The 18,684-nt window shown below is 40.6% G+C and overlaps 2 protein-coding genes across 2 annotated transcripts; both read left to right on the plus strand.

The window, feature by feature from the left end:
* The first annotated feature begins 10,901 nt into the window (after nt 1-10,901).
* Nucleotides 10,902-16,349, plus strand: bud13 (BUD13 homolog). Its single transcript, XM_056439705.1, has 10 exons — nt 10,902-12,751; nt 12,904-12,985; nt 13,477-13,561; nt 13,648-13,851; nt 14,113-14,351; nt 14,467-14,575; nt 14,774-14,912; nt 15,026-15,204; nt 15,305-15,386; nt 15,598-16,349. The coding sequence occupies exons 1-10, from the start codon at nt 12,615-12,617 to the stop codon at nt 15,689-15,691; spliced, it is 1,350 nt and encodes a 449-aa protein (XP_056295680.1). The 5' UTR covers nt 10,902-12,614; the 3' UTR covers nt 15,692-16,349.
* A 353-nt stretch (nt 16,350-16,702) lies between these two features.
* On the plus strand, nt 16,703-18,569 carry snrnp35 (small nuclear ribonucleoprotein 35 (U11/U12)). The gene has a single exon (XM_056439718.1). It carries the CDS (start codon nt 16,962-16,964, stop codon nt 17,661-17,663), a length of 702 nt encoding a protein of 233 aa, XP_056295693.1. The 5' UTR covers nt 16,703-16,961; the 3' UTR covers nt 17,664-18,569.
* The last annotated feature ends 115 nt before the right edge of the window (nt 18,570-18,684 follow it).

Raw genomic sequence — 18,684 nt, forward strand, 5'->3', positions numbered from 1 at the left:
AAATACAGCGAGAGCGTATATGTGCAAGTCAAATTACATGTATGTGCATTGTGCACACATACATGGCCAATAAAGCTAATTCTGATGTATTTTGTCTCCTTCCCCCAGGACAGCAAACACTTCACCGCATATCCAGTCAGAGGGGAATCTGAAGTAAACAAAACACAAGTATAACCAGGGGACGTCATGAGTTAAAAAAATACCTACCATGGGAAGTCTGTTATTCTACTCAAATGTACTGACATTATCCCTTAACTATGCCAATGCTTATAGTAAAAAACACTTCTATTAAAAAATATGATCCTGTGTAATGTTACAGTTTATACTGTAAGAGTTTGACATTAATATGCACTGAAAACTACAAGGAAATGTGATTGCAAAATGCTCCGTAGCCTGCATGTCCAGGGGGCTTGTGGGATTTGAAGAGGCAGGCGAGAAATGGTAAAAGAGAAACTGTGAATTTGCAGAACGCACCGGGGTGTGGGGGGGGGAGTCTGAGGCTCCGTCTGAATGGGCCTGAAGATGACAAATATGACATTGAGATGATAAGATGTAGAGAAACGTGTTCAAGGAGGCATTCATTTACACACAAACGTGTTGTGAATGCAAAATTGTGGCATGTATATGATCATAACTAATATGAACTAGAACGGGCACTCGGTAGAGCGCATACCTTCACATATCACAAGATTGGGCATTGAATTATGAACATTTTGGCATTAGTTGCATGCCAATTGGATAAAAATTGACCGTGCTATGGTAAAAAGAAGATGTTGACCTTGTCATGAACTTGACCTTTGACCCGATCGATCCCAAAATCTAATCAAATGGTCCCCGGATAATAACCAATCATCCCACCAAATTTCATGCGATTCGGTTTAAAACTTTTTTGTTACGCGAGTAACACGCATACAAATAAATAAATAAATAAATACACGGCGATCAAAACATAACCTTCCTCATTTTCAATGCGAAGGTAAAGATGGGTTCTATAGGAAGCCACACAATATGTTTTTATATGTATAAGAAACTATAAATAATCGAGCTGTATTTTGTTTTGTCGAGGGATGGATTAACGTTGTAAAGCTTTTGGACAATGTTGAATAAAACACGCCTACTGGGCTGTATAACTGCTTATTGTTGTCGTTCTTTACATTTATCTCAGCCAAAATTAATACTTTTCAACCATTAGCCTACTAACAAATAACCTGTCTAGATGTTTGTCTTTTGGGGACGGTGCAGTGCTCCGTGACGACGGCTGAACAATTGCTATTATTTTGACAGATTTTGCCATTGCGATACGATTATTTATAAGAGAAAATGATCCTTTAAAAAATAGAATTCACATATGCACGATGATGTCATTTCCTCTGGGATACCTGTTGAATATGACGTACACTACCGTTCAAAAGTTTGGGGTCACTTAGAAATGTCTTTATTTTTCAAAGAAAAGCACTGTTTTTTCAATAAAGATAACATTTATCAAAAATACACACTATACATTGTTAATGTGGTAAATGACTATTCTAGGTGGAAACGTCTGGTTTCTAATGAAATATCTCCATAGGTGTATAGAGGCCCATTTCCATCAACTATCACTCCAGTGTTCTAATGGTACATTGTGTTTGCTAATCGCCTTAGAAGACTAATATCTGATTAGAAAACCCTTGTGTAATTATGTTAGCACAGCTGAAAACAGTTATGCTGGTGATATAAGCTATACAACTGGTCTTCCTTTGAGCTTGAAGTTTGAAGAACAAAATTAATACTTCAAATATTAATCATTATTTCTAACCTTGTCAATGTCTTGACTATATTTTATATTCAATTTTCAATTCATTTGATAAATAAAAGTGAGTTTTCATGGAAGACACAAAATTGTCTGGATGACCCCAAACTTTTGAACGGTACATTTAGGACACTCTCAAGCGTCAATTTTTTATAAATAATTGCCCTTGAATTTGAACATTGCAAAAGGATATTGAGGTTTTAATTTTTTTTAAAGAGAGAAAAACATATAACTTAATTTGAACTCCTTATAGTTATAGCCAGCAGAAACACAATGATGTAACTTGTGATGAAAACATCTGGTTGTGTAACAGATGTTTTCTAGAAATGGGGACTTGGGGAAATAATATAGAAGGAAGAATAACTGCGTCATAAACTTCCCACAAATGACAAGCAGGACACCCCAGAGAAGAACATAACATGTTTGGGAATTTACACTCCAAATATATGCTAAGTATTCTAAAACGTTGGATTTGTTGAACTTGATGAATGTTGTGCTCATTAAAACGCTTCCCGCTCGGTTGCTTCGCCACATCAACGTCTCTCTTCTCGTCATTTTGCCACAAAAGTTGCTGGAATTTTGTTGCAAAATTCACAAAGGATTAAGTCTTTTCTCGTTACAATATCATATATGAAATGTAATATGAGGGAGTGAAACATGTGAAAAATATCCCTACAAAATGTTCCACTCTGACATTGTAAGACTTTTTTTTCCCACACATATTTCTCATCTGTGCTTTTGTAGCATTTAACTGTATTTATTGAATGATTTTGCTCATATTCCTCCACAAACATGCTGGACTTACTTTGTGAAATTCTCATTATTGGCCTCTAGGGGGAAACACTGAGCCATTTTACTGAGTCATTTTAGAATGACAGAGCTAGAAAAATCTATGGCACAGGTGTGAAACACAAGGCCCGCGGGCCAAATCCGGCCCGCCACATTATTTCATGTGGCCCCTGACAACTTGAAAGACTTATAATCACCTTTTTTCCAAGAAATGTAAGAAAAATATCCTGTGCTTTTATTTTGAAGGTTTCAAATTAAATGGATTTATGTGATAAAATTAGAGAACATTTCTTTTGTACAATATTTCTACACTCAAATAAACAAATATAGAGTTATTTAACAATATGTTGGGTATTAGTTTATACGTTTCAGGGACAACCTTTTGAGGGCAGCCATGAAAATGATTTTGACACCCCTGATCTATGGGGTCAAAAATGAACCCTGTGATGCACGTTTATACTGAACAAACAGGAAGTCAATACAATAAGGCAACTGTGTGTCATTGGTTAGCAGATCCATCTTTCAATCAGGGGGTTGGCGGTTCAATCCCAGCCCCAGTCTATGTGTCCTTGAGCAAGACAGTAAACCAAGACATTGCTCCCTGTAGCCGTGTCTACATTGTATGAATGTAACATGATTGAAAGTCTCTTTGGATAAAAGCGTCAGCTAAAAAATGACATTTAATGCAATAACATATCTCTTTAAATGCTCTTCAAAAGAGAATGTACGTTGAAGGGAGTTGTGTGCTCGCTAAACAAGGTGCCTTACAATAACCTCTCAGTGGAAGTCATTACCTTCGCATTGAAAATGCGGAAGGTTATGTTTTGATCGCCGTGTATTTATTACCTTCGCATTGAAAATGCGGAAGGTTATGTTTTGATCGCCGTGTATTTATTTATTTATTTATTTATTTATTACCTTCGCATTGAAAATGCGGAAGGTTATGTTTTGATCGCCGTGTATTTATTTATTTATTTATTTATTTCGCAGAACTCAAAAAGTATTGAACCGAATCGCATGAAATTTGGTGGGATGATTGTTTATTATCCGGGGACCAGTTGATTAGATTTTGGGATCGATCGGGTCAAAGGTCAAAGGTCATGAACAGGTCAAATCTCTTTTAGAACTCAAAAATATTGAACCGAATCGCATGAAATTTGGTGGGATGATTGTTTATTATCCGGGGACCAGTTGATTAGATTTTGGGATCGATCGGGTCAAAGGTCAAGGTCAAAGGTCATGAACAGGTCAAATCTTCTTGAATCACATGGAATTTGGTGGGATGATTGGTTATTATCCAGGGACCATTTGATTAGATTTTGGGATCAATCGGGTCAAAGGTCAATGTCAAGGTCATGGAAAGGTCAAACTCTTTTTTTACCATAGCACGATACATTGTTGTCCAATTGGCATGCAACTAATGCCAAAATGTTCATAATTCAATGCCCAATCTTGTGATATGCGAAGGTATGCGCTCTACCGAGTGCCCATTCTAGTTTATTTATTTATTTGTATGCGTGTTATTCGCATAACTCAAAAAGTATTAAACCGAATCGCATGAAATTTGGTGGGATGATTGGTTATTATCCGGGGACCATTTGATTAGATTTTGGGATCGATCGGGTCAAAGGTCAAGGTCATGAAAAGGTCAACATCTTCTTGAATTGCATGACATTTGGTGGGATGATTGGTTATTATCCGGGGACTATTTGATTAGATTTTGGGATCAATCGGGTCAAAGGTCAAGGTCATGGATAGGTCAAAATCTTCTTTTTACCATAGCACTGTCAATTTTTGTCCAATTGGCATGCAACTAATGCCAAAATGTTCATAATTCAATGCCCAATCTTGTTAAATTGCGAAGGTATGCGCTCTACCGAGTGCCCGTTCTAGTTTATAATGCATTAGAGTAGCTTTAATAGAGGAGCTGTGAGGGCATCTACCACATTAGGGGAAATCAAGACATGAGTGGAGCTCCGGAAATGAGACAAAAGGTGAGGAGAGGACCCGAGAGGAGAAGGAAACGAGGTCAACATGCTGCCGGTGAAAATGATGACGCTGCCAGAGTGTTGCAGCCCGGCCTGCGTGTTCCCCGTCAGGCACTGCAGAGCAGCCAGACGAATCAGCGCTCTCCGGTCCACCCTCATCCCTCCCACTCCCCCCCTCCGCCTCTCTGTTTCGCTCCCACCTCGTCTCAGAAGAAGAGTGATGCTGCGCAGCGCAAAGCCACCGGCCGGTTATCCCTCTCAGTCGGACGAGAGCACGCAGGCGGCGGCTGCTACGATCCTCCAGGTAAGACGCCTCACAGATGTCCGGCTGACGCTCAGGGGAATAGATATATGAGCACGATAGGGTCATATCAAGGAGACAGGAACATGCTAGAACATGTATGTACGGATGGCACGATAACAGAAGATACCCACGTGCAGTGACGTGTAAACATTAGTCGATAACTGAACATTCACCTGTAATTGTTATGTAGTATTAGACTATGGGTGCAGATAAATACAGAGGTGTGTCAAGGGCATGTCAAAGGGCAAAAGGTGAATAGAATGAAAAGGAAAACAGTAGAACCAGATGGTGAAAACAGATGTGCATTCTTTCACTTTGGATCCTGCCCAGTCACGTGGCCTCGGATCAAGTTCTGGAGGCAACTACCAGTGGCGTCCCTAGGCTAAAAAACTCCGGCCAAAGCCGATGTTTTTTTTTAGCCCGAATGTTAATTTCAACAACAACAACAAAAAAGATTTGGCACACAAGTGGTTAACACCTCCAGGTCGCACGTGACGTCATTCACCCAAAACAGCGGAGTCAGACTGGCAGCAGGCGCACGTAACAGCAAGCTGCTGTCTGAGAGTGTTTCTATGTCTACACATTTCGCTGCTTCACTATAATAAATAAATAAATCAATTACAAAAATAGATATTTATATTTAATGGGTGGAACACAAAATGTATGAATTCTTTCATTTATTAGATTTATTTAGGTTAGATGGTGTGCATATCAACTCAAAATAAATGTGTTTCATTGAGGACTACCCTTTGCGCATGCGCCAGCTGAAAATCAGTTGTTTACATGAGGTGAAGACACTTTCAGGGCTCTACGGTGGTGTAGTGGCTAGCACCGTCGCCTCAAAGCCAAAGGTCTGTGGGTTCATTTCCCAGTTGGGGCTTTCCTTCTGTGTGTGTTGCATATTTTCTTAGTTAGTTAGTTAGTTTATATTTTGAGTTGGACAAACACAAATTAATTTAATTTAATGAATATCGTTATTTTATTTGAGATGTATTTGATACAAATGAGTTGGACTAACTTAATTACATTGTATTGCACTGATGTGCTAAATTTGAGTGAGTGAGCATATAATTATTGGATGGAAAACCTGCCAACAATTTAATTGAGTTCATCCAATGAGTCATTTCTTTGAGTGTAGAGGACATTTAAAAGCCGTTTGGATCAGATCGTCTGAACAGCGTCAGCTCCAAATCAATTTTTGCCGGATCTAAATATTTTGTATTCCTGTATTAGTTTCCATGAGTATCTTTTGTCCTCCTTTGTTTACGTACGTGGCATCACAGTAAATCACATCATGACCTCAACCAGACGGACCTGGAGAGCCGCTGGATGACTTGGCATGTTGTTTCTCATAATTTATCTTTCTAATTGTATTTTTCTCTCTTTTCTTTCAAAGCTCGTCCATCATGCTCAAGTCTCTGTTTGTGTTTGGAGTGCTGGGAGGTGAGAATTTTTTTTCTTTCTCTGCGGTGCTGAGACTTCAACTCATGTGGAAAAAGGGCTTATGATCATATTATATCTCTTAACCCTCCTGTTACCTTCAAATGTTCTAACATCTTTTACCCTCGAGGTCAATTGGACTCCAGCTATTTAAACCTGCAGAAAATTATTCTAATTCCAATTAGTTCCCGTGTTTAAGTGTCAGGCACGTAATGTGTGTTTGTTAATACCTAAATAGACCTTAACCCTCCTGTTACCTTTCGGGTCAATTTGACCCCATTCAATGTTTAACATCGGTGTTCTTTGGGGTCAATTTGACCCCAGGCTGTTTTTCACTGTGTCAAACATATAAGAAATATCAACTTTTTTATATATTTAAAGGGCTATTTAGGTAGTCAACAAACAAACATAAAGTACCTCACACTTAAACTTGGGAAACAATATTAATTCTAATAATTTTCTGGAGGTTTTAATTGCTGGGGTCAAATTGACCCCGAGGGTAAAATATGTTAGTAAATGTGAAGGTAACAAGAGGGATAAATAAAAAAGTGTGTAGAAGGCTGCCGTGTAAACTTGTACATGCTTGCCCCTCCCCCGCGTCATGTGTGACCTATCAGTGGTTTGCTGGTTATGTTAGGGCCTAAAACCTCTTTGAAGATTTTAAAAACTGCATGTTATAGTTATAGTGACCTCAATATCATCCAAAACAACCAACACCTAAACAATAGGTCTATAAAATGTTTATATTTCAGCCTGGGGTCAAATTGACCCCAAAGGTAAGAGGAAGGTCAACACTCTCATCCCTCCGTGTTTCCCATGTGCTCTTCAGTGCTGCTGACGCCGCCAGCCGAGTGCGATCTGATATCCGTGTGCGTTGAAAACGACAACGACCTGAGAGTCGACTGTCTGATCGCGTCCAAGCCCAATAAGATCAACAGCTACGAGTTCTCCTGGTCCTCCGGGACCAAAGAGTTTCTCATTCACACCAACGTGTCCGGCTCGGCGGCGGAGGTCAAGTTCAAAGACAGAAGCTACGTGGAGGAGCTGGAGCCCTCCGGCTACAGGATGACGCTGAGCGGCTTCACGGAGACACTGCCGCACAACACCACCTACATGTGCAAGATATCGGGGGAGGGTTCTCAGGTCAATTGGGAGAGAGGTAGGTGCACAAAGGAAAAATGAAGGTGCCATCTGGAACCGACATTGGTTCTTGTGAATGATGCCATAGAAGAACTGTGGTGGGAATAAGTGTTCCTTTACCTTGTGAGAAATCAAAAGTAGTTTAAGCATGGTTGACCCATAACACTTTATTATAGTAACAAGTTATCAACCAAACGCTCAATACAAACGAGTCATGAAAGCATTCAGCTGAATGGAGCAGGATCCCTGAGCCTCCTCTCAAGGCTGTCAGAAATAACTGCTGCCTTCTCAGTGCAAGACTGCAACCTTTATACATCTCAGAGACAATCCACATTCCAAAGTCCATCTGTTTCCTATCAGAGGAACTTGAGACACCCGAAGGCTTCGTTTCGTCTGCCCCCTGCTCTACCGAGTGACCGTTTCAGTGACTTTTCCTTTTTGGTCATTACCTCAAGACACTGGGTTGTGACCTTTTCCCATGACCCCACAGGATTAGATTACCCCCCCATGAACATTTGAGAGAGACAACTGTGAACACATTCCAGGAGAGAGAGAACTTCTAAAACACATTTTTCCCCCGACAAGAACCATTTATGGTGCACAAAGAACCTTCAAACCAGGGTTCTTTAAAGAAGTATTTCCTTAATCAGTTCTTCAAATAACCTATAAAGTTGTCTCAAAGAACCTTCAAACATGGTTCTTTAAGACACCATTTCGGGTTCCTCAAAGAACTTTTCAAACCAGGGTTCTTTAAAGAACCATTTCCTTAAAAAGTTCTTCAAGTAACCTATAAAGGTGTCTCAAAGAACCTTCAAAACATGGTTCTTCAAGGCACCATGTCTGGTTCCAAAAATAACATTTCAAACCAGGGTTCTTTAAAGAACCCTTTCTTCATCAAATAACCTATAAAAGGTATTTCAAAGAACCATCAAATCATGGTTCTTTAAGACACCATTTCTGGTTCCACAAAGAACCTTTCCAACCAGGGTTCTTTAAAGAACCATTTCCTTAAACAGTTCTTCAAATAACCTATAAAGGTGTCTCAAAGAACCTTCAAAACATGGTTCTTCAAGGCACCATGTCTGGTTCCAAAAATAACATTTCAAACCAGGGTTCTTTAAAGAACCCGTTCTTCATCAAAGAACCTATAAAAGGTATTTCAAAGAACCATCAAATCATGGTTCTTTAAGACACCATTTCTGGTTCCACAAAGAACCTTTCCAACCAGGGTTCTTTAAAGAACCAATTCCTTAAACAGTTCTTCAAATAACCTATAAAGGTGTCTCAAAGAACCTTCAAAACATGGTTCTTCAAGGCACCATGTCTGGTTCCAAAAATAACATTTCAAACCAGGGTTCTTTAAAGAACCCGTTCTTCATCAAAGAACCTATAAAAGGTATTTCAAAGAACCATCAAATCATGGTTCTTTAAGACACCATTTCGGGTTCCTCAAAGAACTTTTCAAACCAGGGTTCTTTAAAGAACCATTTCCTTAAAAAGTTCTTCAAGTAACCTATAAAGGTGTCTCAAAGAACCTTCAAAACATGGTTCTTCAAGGCACCATGTCTGGTTCCAAAAATAACATTTCAAACCAGGGTTCTTTAAAGAACCCGTTCTTCATCAAAGAACCTATAAAAGGTATTTCAAAGAACCATCAAATCATGGTTCTTTAAGACACCATTTCTGGTTCCACAAAGAACCTTTCAAACCAGGGTTCTTTAAAGAACCATTTCCTTAAAGTTCTTCAAATAACCTATAAAAGTGTCTCAAAGAACCTTCAAAACATGGTTCTTCAAGGCACCATGTCTGGTTCCACAAAGAACCTTTCAAACCAGGGTTCTTTAAAGAACCATTTCCTTAAAGAGTTCTTTAAATACCCTTTAAAGGTGTCTCAAATGAAATAATGGTTCTTCATTAGGTGACGGTTCTTCGCAGAACCACAAAAGCTTTTAAAGAACCATTTAAGAACCTTTATTTTTCTGTGTGTGGATCTGAGGCAGCGGGAAGGAGAAGAAGTGAGCGGAAGACACGTTGAAAAATAGTATTTTGACAACTGTTTTTTTTTTTGCTCCCCACTTTCTCTTCCTCTGCAGAGAAGCTCCCCGTGTGCTCCGCTGTGTTCCTGAAGAGCTCCTGGTCCTGGATCGTTTGTCTTCTGCTCTTCGTCTATCAAACACACAGCTAGAAGAAAAACGACATGCAAGCTTGTGCTGACCTGCTCATATCTAACCACGCATCTTTTGACATCAATCACAAACACCCGCGTGTTCAACAGCTTGCGACGGTGTCTCTCTTTCTTTTGTTTTCCTCCCAAGAGGACTGAAATACATTCAAATGTGTTGCGCAGGCAGTGATTGGTGTCGATGTTTTGTGCACGCCGCCTTCTAAAATGCCTACGCAAAATATCAAAGTTCACACAAAACATGTTTGGTGATTGTCAAGCTTGAAATGACAACTAACGGTCGCACAATATCTCCCGTTATTGTTGTTTTGGAACGCTCAGATAAATGTAAACAGGAGTACAGGACATTATGGCTCAATAAAGTACACCCTGTGACTGACTCTCAACCAATCAGAATGCTTGATTTCATCTATCCGTATTATTAGGGTCCTAGCTACGACTTCGTCGAAGAGGAACCTATTGTGATTCCAGTAAAATCAAGAATCACTTTTAAAATTCTTCTCTTAACCTACAAAGCCTTGATTGGTGATGCTCCATCATATCTTAAGGAGCTTGTCCATATATTTGCACTAGAGAGAGCTATCACTAAATGCGGGACTACTTGTAGTTCCTAGAGTCTTAAAAAGTAGAATGTTATCAAGCTCCTCTTTATGGAACCAGCTTCAATTTCAGTCCGGAGGCAGACACAGTCACCTCGTTTAGAGTAGACTTAAGACCTTCCTCTTTGACAGAGCTTATAGTTAGGGCTGAATCAGGTTTGCCCTGGTCAGCCCTTGATATGCTGCTATAGGCTTATAGCTGCGGGGGACGTTTTAGGATGCAACTAGTATCTGTTTTTTCTCTCCTTAAGGATGAATTTTCATCTCTCAATCACCGTTACTAACTCTGCTTTCTCCCGGAAGTCCTTTTGACTTTCGTCTCATGGGGTCATCGGACCCTATGGCAGCAGCAATCTATCTGCCTGATGGATCGTCTGGGTCGTGGAATTCCCTGCTCATGACTCGCCACTGTCCTGTTGAGACTCCGCCTCCTCCCCACCGCCATCTGCCTGATGGATCGTGGAGGTCTCCATCGTGGAATATGCCTACTATGAACTATTCATACACTCTGTCATATTCATTGAATGTATTTTAACTCTAAATCTGTCCTTCTGTACACATTACATCTATTGCACCTGTCCATCCTGGAGAGGGATCCTCCTCTGTTGCTCTCTCCAGGTTTCTTCCTTTTTCCCCTGAAGGGTTATTTGGGAGTTTTTCCTGGTCCGATGTGAGGTTTTGGGGCAGGGATGTCTATGTGTACAGATTGTAAAGCACTCCGAGACAAATTTGTAATTTGTGAAATTGGGCTATACAAATAAACTGAATTGAATTGAATTGAATTGTATTTCAAGGAATTATTATTTTCTCTAAGGAATGTTGCCCTTTTGAGGCCTTTATCATATTCCAAACGTTGTTAAATTTGACATGCATATAAGAACTGGCGAAAATCCCGATATTTTCAGGGTCTCGCATTTGTGTATATAGAAATCTTTCTCTAGCGCCCCCTTGAGTTAGAAAGCTAATACTTTTTTTCAACAATGACCGATTGACTTGAAACTTGATATACAGGTTCACCTGGACCTGCTCTACAAATAAGTTAATGGTGGCCATCAAATGCGCCTACTTAGATTTTCTGCCATTTTGAATTTTGTAAAAAAATATTTTTTTCATTATAGTTAATATTGGCATGAAGAATTCTTCAAGCCACGACTCTCATAAAGTTTGTTAACTTTGGGACAGTGTTGACAAAGTACAGTGGAGGTACAACAGCTTGATGATCGCAAACCACTTAGTTTACACGGTTGGTTTAGGGGCCTGTATTTACTTTGACAGTCTGGTGTTACAAACACTAGAGCACATACACACATATGTCGTATGTTTAAAAAAACATGTTTATGGCCTTTCATCTAAAATTGTAGTCAGAGATAAAATCAAAACATTCAAGGTTTCAACGAGCCTATTTTCACTCCGTCATAGCACCACCTACTGGCACGAGGAAGTCAGTATTGAAGCGGGCCACAGCCGGATAATAGTGGAGCCTACTGGTGTTTCCAGAATAGCTTTTATTCATGTTCAACCATGAGCCTGATTGATAAACATAAATTTAAGAGTTTTTCCTTTTCCATTTAATTTCCAGAAATCACCGTAAGAGCTATATGGAACAAATAAAACAGAAATGAGCTCTTACGAGTGTAAACATTAATTAGATGACATTCAGATATACATGAGGACATTAATCACAACATTAATCACAACATTGTATCTTTCTTAAAGGGAAAACACAGCTATATTATAGTATTAGCATCTTATTACAATTCATTTTACAAGTTAATACAAAAATATAGTCACTAAATATGATGTCAAAGCCCAAATAAAACACAAAGTACCTTGTTCCGTTTCCAGCTAGGTGCTTAGCAGTTCATAGAGTAACTTATGCACTTCAGAGAAAATACTCATGAACACCTTTTCCTTCAGTACACCGTCAAGTAACGTACTTTTTGCGAAGTCATGTTATGAGATGTACATCTACTTCCGGTCTCGCCGGAAGAGCTTCTCAATAAAAAATACCTTAAAAAACGTACAAAATAAAGGCTTGCGGGAAATAGTCACCATATAGCAGAACCTCTTCAGAGTAATTTAAAAGTATTATGTGACAAACATTCTCATTTACATGACATGAAAATGTTATACATATTTTATGTCCAAAAATCTATAAACAGGTTATTAGTGAATGCATTAAACACTATTTTCAGAAACAGTGACAATAAAAAAAATATTATGGACAAAAATGATTCAACTTTCGTAAATTGTTCAGTTTGTGGCCCTCTGTGAGCACAGTTTGGACACCCCTGGGTTAAAGTTATATTATGGGCATTTCGCAAAAATGTGCAATTGTCCTTTTTGACCCTCGGTGCTAGCCGTCGTTTCCGACAACATAACGATGGCCGCTTCAACTAGCAGTAAAGCATCAGAACTATCTAAAGCTGAGTACTTAAAACGTTATTTATCCGCTGACAAAGATGGCAAGAAAGCGAAGGGGAAACTTAAAAAGAAACTGCGTAAAATGCACGAGAAAGGGTGAGTCGACGGGAACGTTGTGATCCAGCTGGTTGTGTGTGTTTTAGCCGTGAAGCTAGCTGAGGTAGCTGCTTTAGCTCCGCGCTGCCTTGTGCTTCTTGTTTTTGAATGAAAAGTGCATGAACTTATCGCTTTTACTTCTCTTGTTCAAGACTCATAATAGTAGACGATGACATAGGCTGGAAACAGATGGTCATAGAGGAAAATGAAGAGGACGAAGAGGAAGCTCCAGTGGTGAGAATTCAAACGTTATCTGACGTTAGCTGGCTAGCCAGTGCCCATGTACATGAAGTAACTTAGTTAATCAGTTCGTTAGTCTTTGTTCCTGTTACACCTTATGCAATACTCTCATTGTACAACGTTCCATGTATTTGTTGTAAAATAAAAGCAATGTTTTGATGGTTTAAGTGAAACTATAAAAGTTTAATTTAACTATTCCATCTATTTGATAAAAGCCAAGTAACGGTATGTCATGAGATTGGAGTGTGTTAATAAAATGGTGAAAATGATTTCTTCAAATGGTTTATTATATACAATTCTGGAATATCGAGGTATCTCATTGATCACATTAATGCTAAAATCAGACTTGCTCATTCATTTGCAACACGAACTGTAATGCACCGATACAAGCCGATGGCTACCATGCATGGCAACATCTATCATGTTTTTTTTAAATACTCGGCAAACCCTTCCTCAAATGTCATCACTCGTGTTTGTCTGCTTAGATTACTGAGGTGGTTGACGATCGACCCGACGACGTGAAGCAGCTGGAAGCCTTCAGAACCAGCGACAGGTGGAAAGTAATCGGAGGTAATGGCTATTTGTGAATGTACGAAAGGAGATATTTTCTTTTTGTCTGAGCAAGCTTATTAACTTTGAGTCTCTGCTCCCAATAGCTGATGAAATTGAAGATGTGGAAGGCAGCGACCTTCCAGAGCCTGTGGAATCGAGCGGGAGTCGCCATGACTCTCCAGACGCATCCCCACCTCGTAGAGGTCGCCATGACTCTCCAGACGCATCCCCCTCTGGCAGAGGTCGTCATGACTCTCCAAACTTGTCGCCTCAGAGGCGACAGTCAGGGAAAAGTAAAGAGGAGAAAGGTAATAAGAACACAACCGCTAGAGGACCTTCCAACATCGTTATGCAGTTATTACCATATTTGTTTATGTAACTATATTGGAAAGATAACTATTAAGTTTTTTAGTTTTTCACATTTGATTGATTGATAGCTGAAACGTCCTTTTAATTTTGACTGTTTTACAAAAGTAATTTTGACTGTCATCCCCTCACATTCCAACTATTCTTATTTTAAAGTTTATTATATAAACTCTTCACGAAACCATTCATTATTTCTTCATCAGATTCATCCCCTGCCAGAAGAAAGCCCAATAAAAGTCGTTCACCTAATTCTCAACGGTCACCGCTGGCAAAGAGGACTCAGAACCGGCACGATTCAGACCTTGACCAGTCTCCTCCACGGAAAAAGACCCAAAAGGGAGGAGCTTCAGACTCCGACCAGTCTCCTCCAAGGAGGCGGCCACGAAGTGGAAAGAACTCTGATGAAGATCTGTCGCCACCGCGTAGGCCCGGCCAGTCACAGGTGAGCAAAGAGACATTTCAAAGCGTGATGTTCAATCTTTTTTCCCCTGAAAGTGCTGTGTTCATGCAATGTCCATTTGACTAGACCCACGCCGTTCTTCCTGTTTTCTTCTCAGGGCCCGAGGATGCTTTCTGGTGGGAAGGCCGGTCTGGTTTCTGCAGATGTTTTAAGGAATGAACAGGAGGAGAACCGTCGCAGAGAAAAGAACAACAAGCCACTGGAAGGTTGGCTTTCCCTTTTTTCAGATCCCTTTCCCTCACAGATGTTGACTTCAGAGCTCACAGGACTTCTATTTGATATTATAAATATGATCCGTGCCTCCTGCAAATCTCTATGGCCATAGTTGTGTTTTGTTCTTTTAAGTTGAATGATGCAGTCCTCATTTTAGTGACATGTTATACCTATTTTCCTGCTATTGCTAGATGAATCCCGCAATGCCCAGACGGTGTTCCGAGACAAGACTGGTAAAAAGAGAGATTTGGAAACTGAGAGGGAAGAAAAGAAGAGAAAAGATGGTGAAAAAGCAGCAAAGGCTGAGAAATATGCTCAGTGGGGTAGAGGGTAAGCGTTTAAACAGTTTGGAGTGTGGGAGTGTGTTTGGGATCACATACAGATTTGAAATGGTTTGTCTGCTGATTTGTTTCCACGATTTTAAAGTCAACGTTTGTTTATAGAGTGGCACAGGGCGAGATGCATCAGCAGAAACTTGAGGATGCGGTTCATGAAGCCCAGAAGCCTCTGGCACGGCACCGCAATGATGAGGATCTTGACCGCATGTTGAGAGAGCAACAAAGGGACGGCGATCCGATGGCTGCGCTGATCAGACGCAAAAAGGAACGCAATAAGTCACAAGGTGATATATGTCTTCCCTTTTTCCTGAGCTGACATGCAAAATGGTTATTACCACATGTGGTTATTACCATACTGTAAATCATCTTTCACTTGTTTTGCAGTCAAACCTCGATATAAAGGCCCTCCCCCCCCTCCAAACCGCTTCAATATTCTACCGGGCTATCGCTGGGATGGAGTTGACAGGTACTGTGAGAATCTGAGAAAGAGGGACTAAACATGTGTAGTTTATACTATTGTCTTCCAACTAATACAGTTTCCCCAGTATGTGGACAATAATTATGTTGACAATTTGGCCTCTACATTGAATTGAACATAGTGGGGAGATTTTATTGGAGGTGAAGTTGAGGGTGTGATTGCAGAAATAACTATAATTTTATTTGTGTGTGTGTCACAGGTCAACTGGTTTTGAAAAGAAACGCTACTCTCGAATGGCAGATAAAAAGGCCGTCCAGGAGGAGGCGTATAAATGGAGCGTGGAGGACATGTAATGGAAGCTGTAGAGCGGAAAAGGCTCATCCATAGAATTTGAAAATCTAATCAATGCTGGGAAAGCAACTGCAGATTCGACGCATCAACTCAACAAAACTGATATTTTGAAATGGACAGAACTATTGTTTTCCTTTTTCAAAGCTTGTTTGATACTGTACAGTGGACTTCAGGCGACAGCAAAGTGATTCACCATAATTGTACATAGCAGCGAAGAAACATCATCTTTATTATTTTGTAATAACTGAGTCACGGTGGAGCCTAAACAATTGTTTTTCACTGTTTTTATTAAATAATTTTTCCGTAAAGAACAGTGCCTTTGTCCCAAATGTTCACATACTGCAATGAAATTTGGAAACTATATGAATATAGCTAATATTCAGTCATTTCATATTACTAAGATGTATTTTATGCAGTACTGAAGTATTTAACCCTGATTATATTTAAACATTATTTTGCATGGTAAAGATTGTTTTGTCAAACTACGTTTTCAATGTCATAAATTAACTCACAAAAACAAACCTATTTTTTTAAACCTCGGCTTGAAAATTGCATGTTCTCTTCTTTTCCTTCTCTAATCTTTTCTTTATTATTTGTGTTGTGTTTAGAGCATGTACAAGTGGATAATATATTATTAAATCCACGATTTTCTCATTTTAATTATTTGTATTTACTCATTAATTGCCAATATAAAATAATATTGGTGAAATCCTGCTGACCTCATATCTCAGAAGATACATCTCAATGACCAAACCTTGAGTTGGGACAGTTGAGTGAAATTGCACTTAAAATAATCCAACTATTTGTATTCATAGTGCAGCCTTTTAAATATCTACTTCTATAAGATGTAATATAGTGAAACGTGTGTGTGCTTTCACAAAGTAGTATACGTTTGACCGACCGATATACGGCACTGAAAATCGGGGCACGGTTTAAAATGTATTCGCATACGTATTAACATGAATTCTAAATAAATGGACATTTATGTTTATTTACCCACAATAATAATACATGTGGAAATGGCGGTTCTCTATCGAGAAAAAAAAGTAACTCGATCCTACTCGAGTAAGCGGAACCTTTAAAACATGACTCGTTGCACTACGGAAGGATTTACCGATGCACACGACAGGATCATTTCTGCGGTGGTAAATTCGAAGGAGTAAACAGGATCCATGGTCGTCTGTATCTTGTTATTAATGGAGTGAACTAGCCTGGAAACTGCCGCTGAAACTACCGAAGAAGGCGCCCTTCGTGACTTCGCTGGGAAGAACAATGGCGGACTGGAGTCCGATCGCGAAGGTGTACGACCCGCTGAAAGCTGGCAGCATCGACGGCACGGACGTGGAGCCCCACGACCGGGCCGTGTGGAGGGCGATGGGCGCCCGCTATAAACCCAACAAAGGCGTCGTTGGAGACCCGCATCTCACCCTGTTCGTGTTTCGACTGAACCCCCTGACGACGGAAGAGAAGCTGCACCAAGTGTTCTCCAAGTACGGAGACGTCCAGAGGCTCCGGCTGGTCCGGGACATCGTCACGGGCTTCTCCAAAGGGTACGCCTTCGTCGAGTACAAGGAGGAGCGCTCCGTGCTCCGGGCCCGCCGCGACGCCAACAAGCTGCTGGTCGACCAGCACGAAGTGGTCGTGGACTTCGAACAACAGAGGGCCCTTCAAGGCTGGCTCCCCCGGCGGCTCGGCGGCGGGCAGGGAGGGAAGAAAGAGTCCGGGCAGCTGCGGTTCGGCGGCAGGGACAGGCCGTTCCGGAAGCCCATTAACCTCGGGCTGGGTCCGATGCCGGACCGGGGCGGAGGCGGAGGGAGGGAGTGGGATCGGCCAGGGACGAGGGACCGGGAGGACCGGGACCGACACAGAGAGGCAGACTGGGGCAGCAGAGGGAGGCGAGATGACCGGGACCGGGACAGAGAGCGGGAGGACCGCAGACAGGGAGACCGGAGCAGGCAGCGGGACCGGAGGTGATGGATCACACTGCGGGACCGGAGGTGGTGGATCACACTGCGGGACCGGAGGTGATGGATCACACTGCGGGACCGGAGGTGGTGGATCACACTGCGGGACCGGAGGTGGTGGATCACACTGCGGGACCGGAGGTGATGGATCACACTGCGGGACCGGAGGTGGTGGATCACACTGCGGGACCGGAGGTGGTGGATCACACTGCGGGACCGGAGGTGGTGGATCACACTGCGGGACCGATGCCAGACCCGCTTCCTGCCTCACATGGAGCAATGCAGTGCTGTGAAGGAGAGTGTGACTGTTGGGAGGGGGGTTTGCACACAGGGTGTGAACTATATGAACTATTTAGCATTTCAATAACGAATTACTTCCTTGTATTGACATTAGTTTCCTGGTTATGCTGGTAGTATTTCAATATTTCTCAGAAATGCACTGTACATTGTTTTCAAAGCATAATCTGCAAGAAATTGTACACTTTCTTTATTTGTATTATAAATATACAAAGTACCTGTAAATAAAATGGAATATGTTTCACATTTTCAATCAAGTACGACGGATCAGTTTGACACAGTTAATGTGTGTTATAGTGTTGTAATATTTCTAAAGGTGTGCAGTTTAACAACACAAACTACATAAAAGATGTTTTTACAATTATTTGCATACTTGATAGAGAAAATTCACGTTACACATAATAATTACATTTATAAACCCAAACTGTTTTTAACACAAGGGTGTCACTTTAAAAAGATAAAAACTAACATTATCCTCCACTCTTAATATGGGTTGCATTTTTTTAATCTAATTGTAATGCAAGAAATATAAATGCAACCAATATAAATGTCTCTAATATGATTTTTTTTTAATTGTTACCAATAAAACAACTTAAAAGAGCTATTTCTTGTTTGATAACCAGTGGAGTTGGCTTGTTTTGTTCTTCCAAACATTTTTTAAACACACACTGGTGTCTTTGAATAGTTTGGTTTTTCATCCCTTCTTCTGCCCACTGAAGCGGATCATGTTTCAG

This window comes from Pseudoliparis swirei, chromosome 3 (assembly GCF_029220125.1).
Source record: "Pseudoliparis swirei isolate HS2019 ecotype Mariana Trench chromosome 3, NWPU_hadal_v1, whole genome shotgun sequence".
Taxonomy (NCBI): Eukaryota; Metazoa; Chordata; class Actinopteri; order Perciformes; family Liparidae; genus Pseudoliparis; species Pseudoliparis swirei.

What these genes read in the sequence shown, in the direction of transcription:
- snrnp35 (XM_056439718.1), top strand. Translation starts at nt 16,962, where the DNA reads ATGGCGGACTGGAGTCCGATCGCGAAGGTGTACGACCCGCTGAAAGCT.
- bud13 (XM_056439705.1), top strand. Translation starts at nt 12,615, where the DNA reads ATGGCCGCTTCAACTAGCAGTAAAGCATCAGAACTATCTAAAGCTGAG. An exon ending in GAACAACAAGCCACTGGAAG is followed by an intron (nt 14,576 to 14,773) that starts GTTGGCTTTCCC and finishes TGCTATTGCTAG; the next exon opens with ATGAATCCCGCAATGCCCAG. An exon ending in TATGCTCAGTGGGGTAGAGG is followed by an intron (nt 14,913 to 15,025) that starts GTAAGCGTTTAA and finishes GTTTGTTTATAG; the next exon opens with AGTGGCACAGGGCGAGATGC.